The 23,871-nt window shown below is 46.0% G+C and overlaps 1 protein-coding gene across 1 annotated transcript in view; it reads left to right on the plus strand.

The window, feature by feature from the left end:
* Nucleotides 1-1,224: 1,224 nt before the first annotated feature.
* Nucleotides 1,225-23,871, plus strand: part of LOC115118633 (hedgehog-interacting protein-like) — a 50,832-nt gene continuing 28,185 nt past the window's right edge. Inside the window, exons 1-4 of the mRNA XM_065024912.1 lie at nucleotides 1,225-1,927; nucleotides 5,610-5,802; nucleotides 12,362-12,506; nucleotides 16,091-16,292. Coding sequence (XP_064880984.1) covers nucleotides 1,655-1,927; nucleotides 5,610-5,802; nucleotides 12,362-12,506; nucleotides 16,091-16,292 — 813 coding nt within the window. The 5' untranslated portion in view covers nucleotides 1,225-1,654. The remainder of the gene's footprint in view (nucleotides 1,928-5,609; nucleotides 5,803-12,361; nucleotides 12,507-16,090; nucleotides 16,293-23,871) is intronic.

A 23,871-nucleotide genomic window follows, 5' to 3' on the forward strand; every position in this document is an offset into this window, starting at 1 on the left:
CAGTCGTGTGGTCAGGTGCCACAAAAAGGGAAAATTGCAATTGGCTCAGAACAGGGCAGCACGGCTGACCCTTGAATGCAAACTGAGAGATAATTTTAATAACATGCATGTCAATCTCTTCTGGCTCAAAGTGAAGGACTACTGGTGCTACTGTTTGAACTACTGATGCACAGCTCGGACACCCATGCATACCCCACAAGACATGCCGCAAGTGGTCTCTTCACAGTCCCAGAGTCCAGAATAGACTATGGGAGACGCACAGTGCGACATAGAGCCATGACTACATGGAACTCTATTCCACATCAAGTAATTAATGCAAGCAGTAAAATTAGACTTAAAAAACAGATAATAATACACCTTATGGAACACCGGGGACTGTGAAGCAACACAAATATAGGCACAGACATATGCATACACACACACACACACACACACACACACACACACACACACACACACACACACACACACACACACACACACACACACACACACACACACACACACACACACACACACGATAACATATGCACTATACACACATGTACACATGGATTTAGTACTGTAGATATGTGGTAGTGGTGGAGTAGGGGCCTGAGGGCACACGGTGTGTTGTAGATATGTGGTAGTGGTGGAGTAGGGGCCTGAGGGCACACGGTGTGTTGTAGATATGTGGTAGTGGTGGAGTAGGGGCCTGAGGGCACATGGTGTGTTGTGAAATCTGTGAATGTATTGTAATTTTTTTAAATGTATTGTATAATCTGCCTTAATTTTGTTGGACCCCAGGAAGAGGGATCCATAATAAATACAAACACAAATAGTGTATGTTAATGTTTCAGAGAATTGGTGTGTTTACTTTTACATTAAGATATGTAACCTAGTGTTGGCTAATGCTTGCCATTATGTAGATCACATTCCCAAAATATAGAATCAAGTAAGTGCTATAGATAGGGGATGCAGAATACACCTGAAATGACATATGTAATAGACTTTACAATCCTAGAAAGAATCACTTCTAGAATGTATTCTCAAGTGCACTTGACTTCTCAATCTCACCTCTTCAATTCTTCTGTAGGCTATCACTGACGACAGCCCGTCCAGTGCTGACAGCCAGGTATTCATCGTTCCGTTCCACAGTAGCGTACAGCCAAGTGCGCGCACTCGTGCTGTCTTACGTCACTGTGCTCGCTCCTCTTCTCGCGCGCTGGTTAAAAAGAAGGAGGAAAGAGCTAGGGGAAACATGTGAGCGCTCTGAGGATCTAGTGAGAGACAATTTTGTGCTTACTTTTTTGACCCAATGCACTGTGCTGAAACGGATTTTAAATCAGAAGGAAGGACACAAGTGAAGCTTACTGCAATTCTCAGAGCTTTCTTATCCTTTGCTTTGTTTTCTTTACGAGAGAAAAATGTGTATTTCTGGGGTATGCCAGCATAACCAGCACTACCATTAATTTATTTTAAATAACATTTTTTTCTCTAGCAAATATTTAATTCTGATTACTTTATGCGTATACCTTTATTAAACTAAATTATTATAATCGTTTACCTGTGATACAGCATATATAAATATAGAGAATATAGTATTTTGTAGGTTTGCACCGTTGCTTTCAACAGTGATTTCTCTCATAAATTTTGGTTCCTACGTTTTTTCAATATGAGGCATTTGAAATTTGTACTCGTGTTGGCTATTGCAGTCAACGTTTGGGAATGTGGGGATTCCAAATTTGGCGAGAAGGGGGAAATAAGCCCGAGGAGAAGGAGATGTTACGACGGGAGCATGCCCAAGCGACTGAAGAAGAGGGAAAGAAAACTGTCAGTGGACAGCGATGCAAGCAGCGGGGAAGTTTGTCACAGGTTGTACCCTCGTGTGTCATGCTGCCCAACCAGGCGTGCTGCTTATCAGATAGTCCACCGGCGTGATGCCAGGGTATGTTGGGCTCGTTGCATTCTTTCATTGTGAGAGCTGTCTGTAGGCTAAAGCCAAACGCCCCGGGGAATGTATGTACTGCGTTGTGTGTCTTTTCGACGTGTTGTTGACAGTAGTAGAATGAACGATATTTGAGGGAGGTGGGACTGTGAGGGGAAAATTCAACCGTAGCCTACTTACACATTCTGGCGTTGTCCTGCTACTCTAGGCGGTTTTTGACGTTTCTTTACCAGTCACATTAAATATGTAGAAAATCCATAAAACTGTAAAAACAAATGAACATGATTTATCAGCCAACTATGTTGTTTAAAAGTGGGAAATGATATAAGCCTCCTGATTGTTGGTCTCGAGCTTGTCAAAAGCGTTACAGTGTTACCATGGTTATGTTAGAACATTTTACGTTCATCCCCGCGCTACAAAATAACACCACACGAGCGCAGTCCAAGGGAGTCAGCACCGTTGACTATCGTTCAATTATACTAAGTTATTCTTTGCATCCCACACGGCAGTTATGCGCACTTGTGGCATGTTTGTCAGCGCACTTAGAATGTATTTTGCAACAATGTTGCATGTTATTATGTTTTTCTTCTTTCCAATTAGTTCCTGCACAGAATGTTCGCGTTTACTGTACACAGCCTACGCGGATGCCCGTTATAGCTGTTATAGCATGTTTAACTGCATGGATACATCTTTAACACAGTCTTCATAGGCTACGTGGAGTTCACGGTATAATGCGTCGTATTCTTATGTAAACCGCCCCCAACTAATCGACTTATGCGGCTGGGTGGTATCTCACTTTGTGTTGTGACAAAAAGCCATATTGCGTCATTTAATTTGCTCAAGTCATGCAAATAGGAGGAAAAACACTGAACGGAACAAAAATAACCTCGACTTCTCCTCTTCCCTACTACACTGCCCACACACAGAGCTATTTTTGCTTATGGCAAAAGAATAACAACAACACCATTGTGTTTGTTAGTTTCTCTAATGGGTGAAGCTGGAGAACATCAGTCTCCCCATTCAGTCCCTCGACTCTGTCCAAGTGTTAAGGCTGCTGAGAGGGTATTATTTGTCCTTCACTCCCCCTCTCACACCCACCCCTCACTAACTTACACCTATTCCCAAAGGGCAAGTGTTTTGTTGAAGATTTTTAACACCAGTCTTAGTGTTGCCTACAGCACAGCCTCTTTTCTCTATAGGGCCTATGTGTGGGGTCTCTCTCTCTCTCTCCCTCTCTCTCCCTCTCTCTCCCTGTGATTCCTGATGGTGAGACCTTATGAGGCTTGTGCAGCCCACAGTGTCTAAGATTGAATGACAAGCAAATGTTTTCAAGTGTGACCTTTGTGCATTGATATGTTTGTTCCGACAATTTCTCTGACAAAAGCCATTGTGCCGATCCTATCAAAGAAATGAGTCCTCCTGTAACAGCTGCTCCTCTACAGTGAGCTACTTACACGTCTGGCTTTGTGATCACGTCTCTGCGAGGAGGACAACGACCACCATAAAGGAGCTTATGGAAATGCATTTTGCATTTGGGCTGTCCATGTGAACTGGCAATCTTGTGTTATTGATGTGTTACGACTCATTTCCCCCCACATGCCAAGGTATGTCACACAGATGGATGTTGTGCGCGTGTGTGGGTCAGTTGTTTTACCTTCGGAGACTTGGGTCCCTTGCATTTCTGTTCCCCCAGTAATGCTATAATAGCGTTTGTACAGACCGGGATCGAGCCTCTGCTTTTGAGTGGCGAGTCGGTGGTGAAATTTTGCTGCTAAACACAACAAACAAAGGTCCTCTTGTTCTGGTTTGTGGTGATGGCAACATTGGAGCCCATCCCAGCAACATATGGGCACAGGGTATGGCAGAGAGCCCACAAATGCTCCTCTCCATGGACTGTGTGCCAGCCCATGGCACGCCGAATCAATGGGCAATTTAGAGCAGGAGGGCGGGCGGTTAGGCATGCCCACGGCGGTAGTACTCGCATATATTTGGAGGGGTTAGTACTAGTATTAGTATAGTAACATATACTGTTACCACTTAGCAGACACTGTTATCCAAAATGATTTTGAATACAGTGAGTGGATACGTTTTAGTATATGTATACTGCAGGGATTAAACCCACGTCCTTGCCGTTGTTGGCGTCAATCTCTTACCAACTGAGCCACACCTGACCACTACAGTTAGAGACCGAGAGTAAGTTAAAACACACAGACATGGACAACCAGGTTTCAGCCCAAGCTAAGCCTACCCTGCCTAATGCTGACCTGTCAACACTTCTAAAGGCTAACGGCTTTTAGCTGCTCTGCACTCTTTATTAGTATAGTATTAGTGTGAGTATATTTATTAGTATGTTTATTAGTATATTTATTGCTTGTTTATAGCCGGGTTTATCAACCTCTGTGTGTGCTTCTGGCAAGTCCTAATCACCCGTGTTTTACACTGTCCCGGTAAGAGGAGTAGAACAAACATTCTTTGGCCATCTCTAGTCGTGGTCCTGAGGGGCTATAAAACAACCAAAGGGCCTGTGTTCAACCTGTGGTCACAAAACGGTCTCGAACACGACCGCAGGGTGGCCGTATCCTTAAGAAACAGCTTTCACTTCCAGACCTAGTCAGGTTATTGTTGAACTGAGAGAGAGAGAGAGAGAGTTAGAGAGAGAGAGACAGAGAGAGAGAGAGAGAGAGAGAGAGAGAGAGAAGGAGGTGTCCATATGTTGGACCCAGGTCTGTAGGTCTAATTGACTAGGACAGACTGCTAATTTGTTGAATGATGTGCCTGTCTATCTCTAAATTGGTGTTTACACACGGACGGACCTCACACAGTGCAAAGCACTACCAGCCTGCCTGCTGCCTAAGCAGCACACATGTCTGGATGCAGGACAGATTACGTTGTGTTTTATTACACCTAATTTGCTACGTAAATAATCCCTGCTAATTTCTGGGGTCTAAATCTCTTGTTTACTTTTGTTTAGCGACCTAAGTAACGCTTCAAACCCTCTAATTCGGCTCCATCCATTTTGGCCCCAGCCGCCCTAACATATGTCATGTAATTTGAATTGAACTGTTTGTGCACTTAGGTAAACAAGTTGTGAGGAAGATAATCTTTCTCAGAAAGTGCCGCGTATTCTGGGTTTAAAAAAGTGACATTAAAAGGTAATCAAGTCTAATTTTGGTGTGGGTTTAGTTTCTCTGGAGAATATTTTTCCGTGTACCATCAATAAAGCTGCAGCAGTGGATAATTGAAGTTAGGTTATATCATCTCCATGTCTTACAATAATGTTTATTATTAACTGGGTGGTTCGAGCCCTGAATGCTGATTGGCTGAAAGCCATGGTATATCAGACCGTATACCACACCTGTGACAAAATATTTATTTTTACTCATCTGAATAAGTTGGTAACCAGTTTATAATAGCAATAAGACACCTCAGGGGGTTGTGGTATATGGCCAATATACCACGGCTAAGGGCTGTATCCAGGCACTCTTCGTTCGTGCATAAGAACAGCCCTTAGCCGTGGTATATTGGCCATATACAACACCTCCCGGGCCTTATTGCTTAATTATACAATATCGCTGACATGCCAGAAAATGATAAGCCATGTTGAGGTGTAAAACATTAATGCTCACTAAGTCCGTATTTTAATCAGTCATTGTTCCTTGTTGCGTGTGGTCCCTCCCCCTAGATCTTCTCCACCAATAACACGGAGTGCAGCCGTCTCCTGGAGGAGATCAAGTGTGCACACTGTTCGCCCAACGCCCAAGTGCTGTTCCACTCCCCCGAGTCGGACAAGGTCCCCCTCAGGGAGCCCCACCTGCCACGCCTCTGCCAGGACTACTGCCGTGAGTTCTACTATACCTGCCGCGGACACATACCAGGTAACCATTCTACTACACCTACCACTAAGATATACCAGGTAACCATTCTACTACACCTACCACTAAGATATACCAGGTAACCATTCTACTACACCTACCACTAAGATATATCAGGTAACCATTCTACTACACCTACCACTAAGATATACCAGGTAACCATTCTACTACACCTACCACTAAGATATACCAGGTAACCATTCTACTACACCTACCACTAAGATATACCAAGTAACCATTCTACTACACATACCACTAAGATATACCAGGTAACCATTCTACTACACCTACCACTAAGATATACCAGGTAACCATTCTACTACACCTACCACTAAGATACAGTGGGGCAAAAAAGTATTTAGTCAGCCACCAATTATGTAAGTTCTTCCACTTAAAAAGATGAGAGAGGCCTGTAATTTTCATCATAGGTACACTTCAACTATGACAGACAAAATGAGAAAACAAATCCAGAAAATCATATTGTAGGATTTTTAATGAATTTATTTGCAAATTATGGTGGAAAAGAAGTATTTGGTCAATAACAAAAGTTTATCTCAATACTTTGTTATATATCCTTTGTTGGCAATGACAGAGGTCAAACGTTTTCTGTAAGTCTTCACAAGGTTTTCACACACTGTTGCTGGTATTTTGGCCCATTCCTCCATGAAGATCTCCTCTAGAGCAGTGATGTTTTGGGGCTGTTGCTGGGCAACACGGGCTTTCAACTCCCTCCAAAGATGTTCTATGGGGTTGAGATCTGGAGACTGGCTAGGCCACTCCAGGACCTTGAAATGCTTCTTACGAAGCCACTCCTTCGTTGCCCGGGCGGTGTGTTTGGGATCATTGTCATGCTGAAAGACCCAGCCACGTTTCATCTTCAATGCCCTTGCTGATGGAAGGAGGTTTTCACTCAAAATCTCACGATACATGGCCCCATTCATTCTTTCCTTTACACGGATCAGTCGTCCTGGCCCCTTTGCAGAAAAACAGCCCCAAAGCATGATGTTTCCACCCCCATGCTTCACAGTAGGTATGGTGTTCTTTGGATGCAACTCAGCATTCTTTGTCCTCCAAACACGACGAGTTGAGTTTTTACCAAAAAGTTCTATTTTGGTTTCATCTGACCATATGACATTCTCCCAATCTTCTTCTGGGTCATCCAAATGCTCTCTAGCAAACTCCAGACGGGCCTGGACATGTACTGGCTTAAGCATGGGGACACGTCTGGCACTGCAGGATTTGAGTCCCTGGCGGCGTAGTGTGTTACTGATGGTAGGCTTTGTTACTTTGGTCCCAGCTCTCTGCAGGTCATTCACTAGGTCCCCCCGTGTGGTTCTGGGATTTTTGCTCACCGTTCTTGTGATCATTTTGACCCCACGGGGTGAGATCTTGCGTGGAGCCCCAAATCGAGGGAGATTATCAGTGGTCTTGTATGTCTTCCATTTCCTAATAATTGCTTCCACAGTTGATTTCTTCAAACCAAGCTGCTTACCTATTGCAGATTCAGTCTTCCCAGCCTGGTGCAGGTCTACAATTTTGTTTCTGGTGTCCTTTGACAGCTCTTTGGTCTTGGCCATAGTGGAGTTTGGAGTGTGACTGTTTGAGGTTGTGGACAGGTGTCTTTTATACTGATAACAAGTTCAAACAGGTGCCATTAATACAGGTAACGAGTGGAGGACAGAGGAGCCTCTTAAAGAAGAAGTTACAGGTCTGTGAGAGCCAGAAATCTTGCTTGTTTGTAGGTGACCAAATACTTATTTTCCACCATAATTTGCAAATAAATTCATAAAAAATCCTACAATGTGATTTTCTCATTTTGTCTGTCATAGTTGAAGTGTACCTATGATGAAAATTACAGGCCTCTCTCATAATTTTAAGTGGGAGAACTTGCACAATTGGTGGCTGACTAAATACTTTTTTGCCCCACTGTATACCAGGTCACCATTCTACTACACCTACCACTAAGATATATCAGGTAACCATTCTACTACACCTACCACTAAGATATACCAGGTAAACATTCTACTACACCTATCACTAAGATATACAGGTAACCATTCTACTACACCTACCACTAAGATATACCAGGTAACCAAGAAGGATGATGATAGTGCCATCACTACCTCAGTCAGTGCTTGCACTGTATAGGTGGAGTGAGGCACACATATGAACACAAATCTCTCTCGCTCGCTCTCTCTCACACTTACTCTCATTCTCACTCACTCGCTCCCTCCCTCAATCTCACTCACTCTCTCTCTCTCTCTTACTGACTCCCTGACACACTACATACAGTCTATTGTCTGAATAAGGCAATATTACATTTCTGAGCAGGTCTCCTCAAGGTCCCCAATTCAAAGTCAGCAAACAGTGTTGAACATATAGGTAGCTTGGTTTTACTTATGCAAGACGCAGTGGAGCGTAAGGACTCAAGAAGAAATATTTATTTATGTAGGCTTACCTCATCTGACCTCACCTCCACTTGGTGGTAGAGCCTGCCTGCCTCACGCCCCCATACACTGGGAGAGCCTCGTCTTAGTCTACCCACCCTGGCTGGCAGACGTTGCCTGCTGCAGCCATCAGCCTAGCACTTTGTTAATTAGTCTGACTACACACTTTAGACCTGGCAATCAGGAGCTCTCTCGCTCTCTCTCTCTCTCTCTCTCTCTCTCTCTCTCTCTCATCAGTATTTTTAGTCCCACTTGGACTGGTTGTAGAACATTACTTTTCTTTACACACATTTACTCAAACTCTTCCTCAATCTATGAAATTTAGACATAAATTGTGTACACACACACACACACACACACACACACACACACACACACACACACACACACACACACACGCACACGCACACACACACACACACACACACACACACACACACACACACACACACACACGTACCCACACGCCCTAAACAAAGCCCCTACAATCTGCCAGAGAGCTGAAAATGATTGATTTTATGACCCTTTCCTCCCCTGGCCCCGTCCTTCTTTGGCAAGCCCTCCTGAGCTGCCCTGGCTGACGTCAGCCCCCTGACGGTGCTGTGTGCTGTTTGGGGATGTGTAAGCTGTAAGCACCCTGGCTACGGTCTAGACATGACCGGCTCTGACACCTCGCGCCACCAAGGGAGCTCCTCACACACAGCCTCAGACACACACAAACTACGGCCTGTTTAAGAAACGCCACTCACACCATCAGTTTGTTTTCCTTGGTGATAAATTCGATGGAACGTAAACACAATCAGAGCTGCCTCGCTGGACCTGGGCCTCGCCTCTCGAACTGCTCCCCCGTACGCGTAGGCAAGGCAACGCCAGCCCTGGAGGGAGTCTCCTCCCGGTGTGGAATAAGCGAGGAGATGACATGGAGATGACATGCAGTTTCCTCCTGGATAGGATGGTATTGTGAGATGATAGGAGACCTGCTTGATAGGCCGCCCTCCCTGAAAGCTCCCCATCCTCAGAAGTAGGGCCTTTGAAGGGCTGTTACCTGCCTGCCGTGCCTCCCAGTGAAGTGCACATTCCTTGTGATCAAACGGCACTGCTTGCCCCCAGCCAATTCTTCTTCCTATCTGTGTCGCCACGGCAGATTAAATCTGCTCGCGTTTGCTGAACAGAGAACAGTTTCAACCACACATGTGGTGGCTCTACACCACCACCAGAACTATCAACATCAACCCCCCCATGTACATATTACCTCAATTACCTCGACTAACCTGCACATTGACTCGGAACCGGTACCACCTGTATATAGCCTCGCTATTGTTATTTTATTGTTGCTATTTTATTTTTTACTTTAGTTAATTGAGTACATATTTTTCTTAACTCTTATTTTTCTTAAAACTGCATTGTTGGTTAAGGGCTTGTAAGTAAGCATTTCACTGTAAGGTCAACTCCTGTTGTATTCGGCAGAGAGAGAGAGGGATAGAGAGAGACGGACAGAGAGAGATGGTGAGAGAGAGGGAGAGAGAGAGATGGAGAGAGAGAGAGACAGCAGCCAGTGAGCTGACAGACAGCAGTGAAAGCTTAGAGTTAAACCCAGAGCTTCATACCAGGAGCTTGAGCCAGAGAAGGAGTCAGTCACCCCCTCCCATCAATCCTTCCCTCCCTTTCTCCCCCTCTACACAGATCAGCATATGTGGTGACGAATGACACATTTATTTTTCTACAAAGGTTGTGTATATGTAAAGCTGCTGAAGTGCATCAAGATGTCAAGTACTTTGGGTGGCCACCCAGGTTGTGTTGGAAGACAACCAGATGGAAGTAGAACTATAGCGCTAGCTCACTGCCTGGGATGTGGACAGAGGTTTTTTTCCTATCTATCTCTCTCTCTCTCTCTCTCTCTCTCTCTCTCTCTCTCTCTTTTCCCCCCCAGGCCAGTACAATAAAACTGGTACATATTGTGGAGGGAGAGAGAATGCAGTGCTCGGTGTTTATGGAAGTAGTTAACCATAAATTGTCTAAAATTAGATGGCCCTCTAAGTACATATCATTCTGGATACAGACAGAGGTTTTTCCTCCTATGGATTTAAGAGTCCCTTTCTGGATTTGTGTCCTTATGTATCAGGCTTTTTTTTTGGGGGGTTAAGCTACTTAAAAAAATGTTTTTTTTTAACAATTTGTTGTTTTTCAGTTCAGCTGTCATTTGCATTTGTAGTAATCACTTTTGCTTCTTAAGAACATGTTTAATTAAATCTCAAATATAAAGCATTGACAGACATTAGTTTTTTGGGCTCATGTACAGAATACAGAATATATCACTAAAGATGAAATTCAGAACCCTTCCAGAACTGTACTCTGCATCAACACATGCAAAGTGCTGACCAACAGTATTAAACCTGGACGGTAGCCTTTACTGTGTCTTTAAATGTCCTCCTGCTCCCGTGAAACTCCCTCTCCAGCTCCCCATTAGGCTGTGTACTTATCCCTCATTTCTCCATAAAGACATTTACGGCCTGAGTCTCACTTTAACCCAGAGGTCTCCCACCCCTTCTGCCCCCTCCTCCCTCCATCCCCCACTCTGTCTCTCCCCCCTGCATCTGAGGTCCTGGGACCAGCATGGTTAAGATAACTGCAGGCACAAAGTAGGTGGGTGGCATAGGCCTGGGAGTGTTTGTGTGTGTGTGTGTGTTCTGAGTGTGTGTTTGATCTCCGTGTTGTATTTAGATGTTTAGTGGGATATCGTATCACCTCCAGTGGTAGTGTGGTCAGCCTTGTGGTCGGTGTGGGGGGGCCAGGATGTAGGGAGGGAGGGATGTGTGGGGGCCGGAGAGCGAGATGAAAGAGGGGAGAGACAGTCCTGTTTGTGTTTTTATCACTGCTGTGTTTGCTCTCCTCCTCCGCCCCTCTGAGGGTTGTGTTAAGGGAAACAATATTGGCACGGTTGTTTTTAGGTCACGGGCAGGTTTTAAGATACGCTGCTTGCTTGCGTTCTTTTCACCCTGTTCGTGGTTTTGCCCTGCTAGCACAATAAGAAAGGGGGGGTTCCTAGAATCTTGGAATAATGTTGTGACTGTGGGTCTCTGAAGGTGGCCAATCAGGCGGTGTTGGGGCTGCTGTGTCTAATGAGGATATATTCTCAGATTAATTTGTGCCCCAGACCCTAGTGTTGAACCAACTTTAGCTCTAGTACAACTAGCAGCTCCAAGAGAAATCAAGGTGGTCTTGGGAAATAACCGTGTGATGGTGACATTTTGGTTTTGAACTTCCCCAAAGCACAAGCAAGCAGTGGAACACAATCAATCAACATTTGGGAACATAATTTCTTGATTTGGGTTTTGAGGCAGACAGAATACTTCTATCCCTCCTAAAAATGTGCAAAGTTAGTGTTTGGAAGACTGGGCTGTTAATTAAACATGGTCCGTTTTGAATTAGAGTTTCACACATTTCACATGCTGTGCCTATATGCCTGCCGCTGGGCTGAGGAGGGCGAAAGCATCTAGGCTGTGGCCCAAATAGGTACTGGTCAAAAGTAGTGCACTATATAGAGAATAGGGTGCCATTTGGCACTGGCCCCTAACAGTGCTTTAATTGTATGAGAATTTCAGCCTATGTTTGACTTAATATTCCAAATATCTGGAAAGCTATTAGGTATCCACAGCAGTCACCCACGTGAGGTAGAGTTGGCATAGCAACAGGGGTCAAACAGCCATAGCACCAGGGGTCAAAGGATAAAGGTAAAGATGGATGGGGCCTCAGTGGTGCACTGCTACAGAGTTGAAGACCTGAGGAGCAGTCTGAACAGCATATTCCTCACATTCTGTTCAGATCTAACCCAGTTGGCCTGTCTGGCCAAGCGTTTCTTCACTTGTTCAGCCCAGGCTTAGCCAGGATTTGGTTTGGCTCATTCAGCACAACTCTCAAAAACAACTGTATGAAGACTTAAGGAACTAAAGCTGCGTAAACATGAATTAAGGGAGACTAACTAGGAGGGGATTTAGCTTCAGCTCGCTGGTAAGTAGGATGATGTTGCATCATGGTTTGAACGAGGCGTGATGTCACTTGAATTGAATGGTCTTTCTCTGCCTGCGGGCCGTTGTCTGTGTCCATGGTGTTTTCAGAGCTGTTCCAAGCCGATGTGGATGAGTTCTGTCAATACTACGGACGGCGGGACGGAGGCCTGTGCTTCCCAGATTTCCACCGAAAGCAAACACGGGGACAGGACTCCAACTACTTGGGAGATGAGAAAGTCGAAGACATCAACAGGTTTGTAACGTTTCACTTTCAAAATCTCTTTTACTTGTATACGTTAGGAAGAGTGCATTTAAGGTATGCTTTTTAAATATTGAGTTAACCATCCAAAAAGGACACTTTCAGTGAGTTGAGGAAAGAGAGGCCATAGTGTGTATTGTGGCATCTCCACACTCTGAACCCAGTGTGTCACTTTGACTGGCCACCACCACCGGTCTCGCCCCAGGCGATATGTACTATGAACCAGGGTCATGGGAGACATGCCAATGCCAAGCCTGGATGACCTTACCCGTCACCCATCTCTCCAGTCATCACCAAAGCCTGCCGTTTGTTCAGGGTGCATTGGGCCAGGCTTTGGCCACACAATGGAAATGCTTACCCTGCAGGCCAGCCCTCCCTCACTGCTAGCTAGCAGCAGTACGTCATAGACAAACTTTCCCCCTTTTTTTTGTCTGCTCCGGTGGAGAGAGAGCCTCTGAGCTCCCCGTCTCCGTCCCAAATGGCACCCTATTCCCTACGTAGTGCACTAGTCCTATGGGCAATGGTGAGAAGTAGTACACCATGTAGGGAATAGGGTGTCATTTGGGACGCAGACCTGTTCGAGCCCCCCTGACGCGAGCTGAGAGCGCTGCTGCTGGACATGTGACCAACTGACCGTCCTGCTGTCTCGAGCTGGACCGGACCAGACCAGACCAGAACAGAGAAACTATGCTGATGCTGTCTGTCTATGATCTCTAGCTAAGTGCTGTCTGCATTCCTGGGGTTGATGGGGTTCTACTCTAGTCGTTTCTAGTAATGACCCCTTGCTATGCTAAAGAGCACTGTAATTGTAATTGCACTGAACTCTAGGATGGATGGCCGGGATGGCCGAGGAGAGATATAGAGCTTCTGTTGGCAGCCGCTCATCTAAAGGGAGTCTTGTTGAGCTGACTCTCCCCTTCTCATCTTCCGCCTGGGGCCGGCCAAAAGATGATGAGCAAGGAGAGAGGGCCAGGTTTTAACCACCGATGTCATCTAACATCATAAGTCTTAATCAGACCTCCCACTTCAAAACTGGCCTGAGGGAGAGAGCAAGGCAGAGAGAGAGACAGAGAGAGAGAGAGCTAGGGAGCGAGAGAGAGAGGCAGAGGGAGAGAGAGCCAGGGAGCGAGAGAGAGTGGCAGAGAGAGAGAGAACCAGAGTGAGGGAGGGAGAGAGAGAGAGAGAGAGAGAGACAGCGAGCGAAAGAGAGAGAGAGATAGAGATAGAGAGGGCGCACATCTGCTGTGTATGAACTTGACACATGCGTCACGATTAGAGGTCGACCGATTATGATTTTTCAACGCCAATACCGATACCGATTATTACAGGACAAAAAAAACGATACCGATTAAACGGATGATTGTTTTAGATTTATTTGTAATAATGACAATTACAACAATACTGAATGAACACTTATTTTAACTTAATATAATACATCAGTAAAATCAATTTATCCTCAAATAAATAATGAAACATGTTCAATTTGGTTTGAATAATGCAAAAACAAAGTGTCGGAGAAGAAAGTAAAAGTGCAATATGTGCCATGTAAAAATGCTAACGTTTAAGTTCCTTGCCCAGAACATGAGAACATATGAAAGTTGGTGGTTCCTTTTAACATGAGACTTCAATATTCCAAGGTAAGAGGTTTTAGGTTGTAGTTAATATAGTATTTATAGGACTATTTATCTCTATAGCATTTGTATTTCATATACCTTTGACTATTGGATGTTCTTATAGGCACTATAGTATTGCCAGTGTAACAGTATAGCTTCCGTCCCTCTCCTCGCCCCTACCTGGGCTCGAACCAGGAACACATCGACAACAGCCACACTCGAAGCAGCGTTACCCATCGCTCCACAAAATCCGCAGCCCTTGCAGCGCAAGGGGAATAACTACTCCAAGTGTCAGAGCGAGTGACGTTTGAAACGCTATTAGCGCACACCCAGCTAACTAGCTAGCCATTTCACATTGGTTACACCAGCCATTAGGCTGATAGGCATGAAGTCATAAACAGCGCTGTGCTTGTGAAGAGCTGCTGGCAAAACGCACGAAAGTGCGGTTTGTATGAATGATTACGAGCCTGCTGCTGCTCAGTCAGACTGCTCTATCAAATCAGACTTAATTATAACATAATAACACACAGAAATACGAGCCTTTGGTCATTAATATGGTCGAATCCGGAAACTATCATGTCGAAAACAAAACGTTTATTATTTCAGTGAGATATTTTATCTAACGGGTGGCATCCCTAAGTCTAAATATTCTTGTTACATTGCACAACCTTCAATGTTATGTCATAATTGCGTAAAATTCTGGCAAATTAGCAATGAGCCAGGCAGCCCAAACTGTTGCATATACCCTGACTCTGCGTGCAATGAACGCAAGAGAAATTACACAATTTCACCTGGTTAATATTGCCTGCTAACCTGGATTAGTAGTTATAACTAGTGATTATGATTGATTGTTTTTTATAAGATAGGTTTAATGCTAGCTAGCAACTTACCTTGGCTTCTACTGAATTTGCGTAACAGGCGGGCTCCTCGTGGAGTGCAATGAGAGGCAGGTGGTTAGAGCGTTGGACTAGTTAACTGTAAGGTTGCAAGATTGGATCCCCTGAGCTGACAAGGTGAAAATCTGTCATTCTGCCCCTGAACAAGGCAGTTAACCCACCGTTCCTAGGCCGTCATTGAAAATAAGAATGCGTTCTTAACTGACTTGCCTAGTTAAATAAAAAGGTATAAAAATATATATATATTTTAAAAAAACGACCATTATGATTAATCGGTCGACCTCTAGTCACGATGACAGCATAGCACCAGACAGGAAACTGACGGGACGAGATAACTGAACTGACACCCTTTTTCCTCCAATGAATATCCATCCTTCAGACTCAGACTCTCAATGGCAAATGTCTTGAAACAAGTGTGAGGAGCGAGAATCAGCGTCACCGCCTTCATGTGTTAGCTAGCCGTCGCGATGTTGTATAATGGATTTTGAATGTTCTGTTTCCCACATCAAATGTGAACTGTGGTTTTACGCAACACTTGTTGCACAGCTGGAGACCCCTCATCCCCCATTTAGGCATTGCTCCACTAAATTCACCCGTGGAGTAACATATGTATGTATGTGTGCCCAATGCACATGAATCAAAGTCACTGCGTATGGAAGTGTCTATACTCTTACTCAACCCTTCCCATCGTCTCATGCTATTGCTTCACTCTTCACTTGCTTCACTCTTACTTTGTAAATCACTGGTATTAACTTACTGTCAAGTCAACTCAATCAGTGTATGTATATTGTGGGGGTATTTTGTTTTTCCTCTCTCTCTCTCTCTCTCTCTCTCTTTCTCTATCTGTCTCTCACGCTCGCTCTCTCTCTCTTTCTCCTCCTCTCTCTCTCATGCTCTCTCTCTCGCTCTCTACCTGTCTCTCATGCTCTCTCTCTCGCTCTCTACCTGTCTCTCACGCTCACTCTCTCTCGCTCTTTCACCTTCTCTCCATCTCCCTCCTTCCTCTCCTCTCTCAACGGGATTATCCGTCGGCGATCCTTGACCTTTCGTTCCTACTCTGGCCGCCCAGGAAGCACAAGCACAACTGCTACTGTGCCCAGGTGGTGCTGAGTGGGCTGAGGCAGCCAGTAGCCGTGGTGCACTGTGGGGACGGATCCCAGCGCCTCTTTGTCCTGGAGAAGGAGGGCTTCGTCCGGGTGCTGACCCATAACATGGAGCTGCTGAAAGAGCCTTTCCTGGACATCCACAAGCTGGTGCAGACCGGACTCAAGGTCAGTGAGGAACACAACACGCATCCCTAATGACACCCTATTCTCTACATAGTGCACTACTTTTGACCAGGACCCATCGGGGCACCTGAAGACCGCTCCAAACCCTAATTCACATATAAGCGATGGTACTTGTTCGCCCCGTGTCTTCCCAATGTAAATGTACCTTAACACCAGTTTTAACACCAAAACGGTTAACTATCAATGCAGGGAGCGGACACAGAGGGAGAGTGACACTTTCTACTTCTAAGACCAACCTCTCTCGTCTGATAATTCCGACCAGCCAAGACCCTTCCTTCCAGACTTACCCCCCCCTCCCGCTCGCCAGTCTAACACTTCATTAAACAATTAAACAAAACCATCAGCTATTTATTAATTGTCCCAACACGGCTAACTCACACATTGTTATCTTTCAATGAGCTTAGCACACATGTTGAGAACATTGCTAATGTGCTGCTAATTCGTATAAGGTGGATAAATGGCTTTTTAAGTGTTACTCTACTCTCCCCCACCAAGCTGTTTCCATACAGGTTAGCTCTGTACAATCCCACAAGATGAAAAACGATCAGACTAACACGTCACTGGCCAATACTTTATTTTGATAAATGGTGTCGTATGATATGATTTCACACAGCAATAGCCCCTCTCACAACAGTGGAAGACCAGCTGTATCTGTCTTTTAGTGGTCAAGCCTGTCTGCACCATCTCTCTCCCCCTCTCTCTCTCTCTTTCCCTCTCTATCTCTCTCTCTCTCTCTCTCTCTCTCTCTCTCTCTCTCTCTCTCTCTCTCTCTCTCTCCCTCTCTATTCTCTCTCTCTCTTCTTCTATTCTTTCTCTCTCTTTCCCTCTATTCTCTCTCTCTCTCCCTCTCTCTCTCTCTCTCTCTCTCTCTCCTTCTATTCTCTCTCTCTTTCCCTCTATTCTCTCTCTCTCTCCTTCTATTCTCTCTCTCTCCTTCTATTCTCTCTCTCTTTCCCTCTCTATTCTCTCTCACTCTCTCTATCTCTCTCTCTATTCCCCCTCTCTCTCTCCTTCTATTCTCTCTCTTTCCCTCTATTCTCTCGCTCTCTCTCCCTCCCTCTCTCTATTCCCCCTCTCCTTCTATTCTCTCTCTTTCCCTCTATTCTATTGCTCTCCCTCCCTCTCTCTCTCCCTCTCTCTCTCTCCCTCCCTCTCTCTTTCCCTCTATTCTCTCGCTCTCTCTCCCTCCCTCTCTCTTTCCCTCTCCACCCTCGTTTGCTAAAGAAACATCTGGTGTCTGTCGAGACCGTTCTAATAACGAGGGGTCTAAGGAGATGAACTGTGTTCACGGTGCACAAACACACCAGAAGTACTCGTCACCCGTCCCTCTCCGCTGCAGTTTCCTCGAGACAGGAAACCATTGGCATGTCTGGTACTTCTGAAAAGAATTAGCACCTATCTGACATTTACTCACTCAGTCTGGTCTGCTCTGACCTCCCATCATCATGGAAATCTAACTTCCAGAGAACAGGGGAGGACAAGAGGAGAGAGGAGTCTGGAGCTGGGGCTCGGGTTGGCTGGCCTCCTCCCTCAAAGATATGTTATATACTGCCGTTTGGTTTGGAACCTTCTCCGAGAGAAGAGGGAGAAGAGAGAAGAGGAGCAGCACACCCACGAGAGCGAATCAAGAAGAAATTCAATCATCACCGCCCGCCCGCTCCTCCATAGCTTTGTGTTGGCAGAGCCTCTGGGCAACAGTTGAATAGGAAGTCGTCTTTTTCTTCATCGACGTCGTCTTGGAAGCCAGGGAGAGGATTGGTGTAGTGGAGCAGTATTCCATGTAGGCATCATTTCAACCTCAGTAGTGTGCACCATAGACATGCAGCGTCAGGTCCAGTGCCAGTAGTTGGAAACATCATCTTTATAGCTGTGTAGGATTGTTAAGCTTTTGAAATGGCCTATAATTTACCATGTAATTTCAGGTTCAGTTTCAATTTCTCACCTGCTAGGACCTGTTAATGCTATCGTAGCGCTTACCAGCTCTTACCACATAACTTTACATGGAGACATCCACTTCTGCCACTGACGGTTAGCTATGTGTCACAGACAGGTTTGGGGTCAATTCCATTTAAATTCTAGACCATTCAGGAAGTACAATGACATTCCAATTCTCTTCAACGCTTTTCAATGAAGAACATTTGGAAATGGAATTGTAATTCGTTTTTTCTTTCCTGAATTGACTGGAATTGAAATGGAATTGACCCCAGCCCTGCTCACAGACAGTTACATCTAGAGCTGTCTCAGAGAAGGAGTACTGATCTGGGATCATCTTTCCCCCTGTCCAAGTAATCAAAGTCATTGTGTGAGCTAAAAGGCAACTCTTAATACATATGGCCCCTGATGATGTTTATCCGTATCCAAGGCGATAGCTGTAGTTTTTGAATTTGAGAGTGAACTGATAGTGTCCAGAGATAGGGAAATGGGGAAGAGGAGGAGGAGGGGGCACACTTTTTGGACAGGAAGTTTATCTATCACGCATGCCTCCCACCGTTCCTTTAGAAAGAGGACAGCGGAGATTACAGGGAGTGAAGCGGACCCCAGCGAATGGACATGCAAACAGGCCCACAGGGAACCCAGGACGACCCTCCTGCTGTCTTATCATCATTAAACCTAACTGCTAGCGGATAAAACAATCATTATGACAATTAAAGAGTGGCTTGAGACCCGGAAGGCTGGCCGGTAGGCCCCCCTGAGTCCTATTCTGTGATGTTGGCTGTTGGCTGCTACAAGACTCCGCACGGGGCCCCAGCACCAGGGGACCAGGGGGGCTACTAGGGGGGGCTTCCAGGGGGGGCTGAGGTGTTTACTCACTGCATCAACAGGACATAGTTCCCTCTATACAGATAGAACACCCAGGAGCCTCAGGGGAAGTGGGAGATGAGGGGCTGGAGTGAGACTCACTGAGAGGGAAGATAAGGGTTTATCATTGCCCTGACTCCCCTAGCTGCCACATGCTTTGATTGTAATGTTCTGTGGTTCCTTCTGCCGACCCCCCGCGTGACAATTAAGATGACCCGCTCAGACACAATGCTGCCGAATGGGAGGGAGCAAGGGAGGCTCTCCTTCTCTCTTCATTGCACCGTGGGTGTTCCCTGACACCCAATCTCCCCTTCCCCTCCTGTCATTACTTGATTGTGTGTAACGCACTTGCTGGTGTCCTCTTCCCGGTAGGGGCGCGGACGCGCAATAAAATATATTCACTGTGAGACAAATATCTCATACTGTATTCTTGTGCTCTATCACACTGCATCTACAGCTGTTGGGCTAACTCAGACAGAGACATTAGAGGTTCCTCTCAGACAGTCAGGCTAACTCAGCCAGAGAGAGCAGAGGTTCCTCTCAGACTGTCAGACTAACTCAACCAGAGAGAGGAGAGGTTCCTCTCAGACTGTCAGGCTAACTCAACCAGAGAGAGTAGAGGTTCCTCTCAGACTGTCAGGCTAACTCAACCAGAGAGAACAGAGGTTCCTCTCAGACTGTCAGGCTAACGCAACCAGAGAGAGCAGAGGTTCCTCTCAGACTGTCAGGCTAACTCAACCAGAGAGAGCAGAGGTTCCTCTCAGACTGTCAGGCTAACTCAATCAGAGAGAACAGAGGTTCCTCTCAGATTTTCAGGCTAACTCGGCCAGAGAGAGCAGAGGTTCCTCTCAGACTGTCAGGCTAACTCAACCAGAGAGAACAGAGGTTCCTCTCAGACTTTCAGGCTAACTCGGCCAGAGAGAGCAGAGGTTCCTCTCAGACTGTCAGGCTAACTCAACCAGAGAGAACAGAGGTTCCTCTCAGACTGTCAGACTAACTCAATCAGAGAGAACAGAGGTTCCTCTCAGACTGTCAGGCTAACTCAATCAGAGAGAACAGAGGTTCCTCTCAGACTGTCAGGCTAACTCAACCAGAGAGAACAGAGGTTCCTCTCAGACTGTCAGGCTAACTCAACCAGAGAGAACAGAGGTTCCTCTCAGACTGTCAGGCTAACTCAACCAGAGAGAGTAGAGGTTCCTCTCAGACTGTCGGAGATAAGTGCCCTGCGGATGATAAATTAGCTCTTACTCCTACTGTTGACTCCCTCTGAGAATTGAATCGTTGAAGCTGAAGGAAGGGGGGCAGCAATGTTAATCTTACTGTTATCCTATTTATGTAATGGGAAGAGGAACATATGCTGGAATACGTCAAGAGAAAGTTCAGTGAAAGTCGTAGTTTATCAAGATGGAGTCGTAGACCCAAAACATTACTCTGTTGGCCGACGTGTCGTGTGATACAGGAAATTGCCTGGCTGCCTCCTCCATTATAAAAGTGGTTTTGCATCCAATCTGATTGGGCTGGGTGGTTTGGTCTCTTTAGTTTTTCCTCCTCTTTCCCTTCATTATGAGACTGAGTGATCTCTGGTCTAAGCTCCGACCTTGTCATAGGATTAATGTGTGTTAACAGGTGGGGGGGGGGGGGGGGGGGTTGACTTGGCTCCCTGGGTTCATTGTGCTGGAGTAACCAGTGGGAGGTGGGGGGCTGAATGAGTGTGAACATTTCAGATTGCCTTTGGGGTAAAAGGGACTGCATTGTTTTTCTCCAATCAGCTCTCCTCGTAGTGGAATGTATTTTTGTGGGGATTGCCAGAGCCAATGAGGATCAAAAGGCACTGGGCTAACAATGCAGGGAGCCAAACCATGCATCATGGAACAGAAAGGCAGCTGCCTGGCGGGATTGGAAACGGTAGCCACTCACTATGCTCCGCTCCCTGCTCCGGCTCCCGTTCCACAGCTCTATGGAATGCTGCTGATGTTCTGGTGAGAACTCCAACTCTGCCTCGCCTGGCTCTTGACACCAAAAACAACGGCCAAAAACGGAAGAACAATGTCCGGCCTACGCTGTGAATCTGAAGGCAGGTGTTGGTGGAGCATCAACAGACAGACAAACAGACAGACAGACAGACAGACAGACAGACACAGCCCCGTGAGATTCCACCAGAGCCCACTACCACACTGGGAGGAAGAATGATGGTGGTCGTAAAAAAAAGGAGGGAGAAGGAGAAGAACAGTTTAAGGAGAAAAGGAGGGAAGCTTGTTTTCAAGTCAAGGCGTTGAAGTGATTTGTGGAGGGCCTGACAGAGGTGTCACAATGACATCATCGATGGCCATTGTCCCCCTCTGCTACAAGGCTTTGTTCTCCCATGACAACAAAAGGGGGTGGTCAGAGGACCTGTAGGAGGCTAGTGGGAGGAGCTATAGGAGGATGGGCTCATTGTACTGGCTGGAATGGAATTAATGGAACAGTATCAAACAGATCAAACATATAGAAACCCCATTTGACTCCGTTCCATTGATTCCATTCCAGCCATTACAATGAGCCCGTCCTCCTATAGCTCCTCCTACCAGCCTCCACTGCAGTACACCCAGTACCTCTCCTCTAAATAACCCCGCACAGTAGAGCTGGAAGATAGTGAAACCTCACTTTGTTTATATTTTAACTGGAACTAATACTCAACACACGAACACTTCAAATGAGCTCTTTTGTCTATCACTTGGAGCAGAGCTGCCTACTTACGTTGTCAACAATATGTCTGCTGTAGCTTTGGCAGTAATTTGATAGCGATCCATCTGCCAAGGTATTTTTTCTCTTCTCCTAATCAGGAGTTAAGATTGAATTGGGATATGTTCCAAATGGCACCCTATTCCCTATATGGCTTGGGCCAAAAGTAGTGCGCTATGTAGGGAATAGGGTGCCATTTGGAACTCAGGCCTAGTTTCCAAGTGTTTGTTTCTTATGACCTGGTGTTAGCGCTGCTGCCGTCCGTATGCCTTCTGGTTATGACGAGCAGTCATTAGTGAGAGAGCTAATATTTCAGCCCATTTACCGCCTCTGTGTTTTAGTGGTCTTTTAGCTGAAGATCAAACGGCTACTTCCTTTTGGAATTCTTGTCTTGACCCGCTCCTTCCCAGTGTTTATGGGGGGAATTCGGGTCACTGCATCCCAAATCTGACATATGGGTCAATAATTTTAAGGTGAGGGACGGGAATGGTTGTCTGTGGCAAACTAGAATCATGTCCCACTCATTACTGTCAATGTGCAGTTTATTGGACTCACTACCAACCCCACATAAATCCTGTTATTTTGAGCAACACAGAATTTACATTGAGTAGTTCTCATAAATTCTCGTCAAGAGGAACTCTTATTTATTCGTCAACGTTCGCATTTTTTAATCTTGACGGCGGTATTGAAAGGACCCCGGTGTCTGATCACTGTAGGCCTAGCTCGTACTGAACAGGGCTGACGACACGGACATCACATTCCATTGGAATGTTTGACTGGGATCTGCCCTTCGCCGTCCAAACAGTTTCTGGGGGATCCAGTACACTTGAACCAATTTATGATCTGTGTTGCTTGGCCTGTGACCCGGGACTACACCTCTGCTAATGCCTCCAAACTGTAGGCCTAACACAAAGGCCAGACCTCCTTGCTCTCTTTGCCTAAATTCCCTTTTAAATATTTTGAGAGGGAATTCCAAGAGGTTGACGCAGGCAGATCGGCATTGATTCTGGCTGATGTTGATGCTGCTGGTTCGCCTCCGTCAGTGAGGTAGTCATTCTAGGGGGTTTTGAGGTCGATTTTTTGCATCCACGCCAGCCAGCATTCAATGCTTCTGTTATTGAGGGAGAAATGGGGCTTGAGCTGTTTTGGAGAGGGGGGGAGGTCAACAACATACGGCCAAAAATGTAAGGGGGCACGTTTTAAACATTGTTAACACCTAAGCCTGGCATTCTGTTAATTCTTTTGTTAAGAGAGGGAGAGAGAGAAACACAAAGGCCTGATTGCATTGCCTAGGGACTGAAACGCTATAGCTGCTTATTACAGCTAACTATGATGGGAGGACCACCAGAGTTGTGACTGATGTAGCTGCCTCCGGGGTGAGACAAAGGTTTACGTATTACACAAGCAATTTAGATGGTTTCTAAACATGTTGCCAAGACACTGGGTGCTGGCAGCACTGTCCTTGTTTAGGTTCTCTTCCCCCCTCCATCCACCTCCTTCCCCCCTTTCTCTTCCCCCCTCCATCTTTAGCCTCAAATTTTGCACGGTGCGGGGGGGGGTGACTGAAGGACTCTGCACTTTTGTGTTCTCTATGAACTACGAGTGAGCTAATAAATTCTTTCAGCCACTCAGCATAGCATTCACGGATATCCCCCAAAGATTACACACACAAATCACCGGACAATGGAGGCCGCCGGGATGGCCTGGGCGCCGCAGGGGCCCCGAGGACAAGCTGGAGAGAGAGAGAGGGCTGGGCTGGGGTGGAGGGGGATCGAGGGGGAGCACTGGCTGGAGTCAAATGTTTTATAATGGTTTGTAATGCAGTAGTCAATGAGGGGCGGTAGTGGAGGTACGGTATGTGGGGAGGACAGAAGAGGGGTATTCGGTTGGGAGGGGGGGGGGGGCACTGGGTATCTACAGAGACCAAGATGGAAGGAGACAGAGAGAGAGAAGGAAATATAGTGAGAAAAGTAGAGAGAAAGAGACAATGTGGAGGGTGATTAGCTGTGGGTTATGGGTTGGCTTTGACTTTAGTTACTAC

Source organism: Oncorhynchus nerka, linkage group LG11 (assembly GCF_034236695.1).
Source record: "Oncorhynchus nerka isolate Pitt River linkage group LG11, Oner_Uvic_2.0, whole genome shotgun sequence".
NCBI classification, from domain to species: Eukaryota; Metazoa; Chordata; class Actinopteri; order Salmoniformes; family Salmonidae; genus Oncorhynchus; species Oncorhynchus nerka.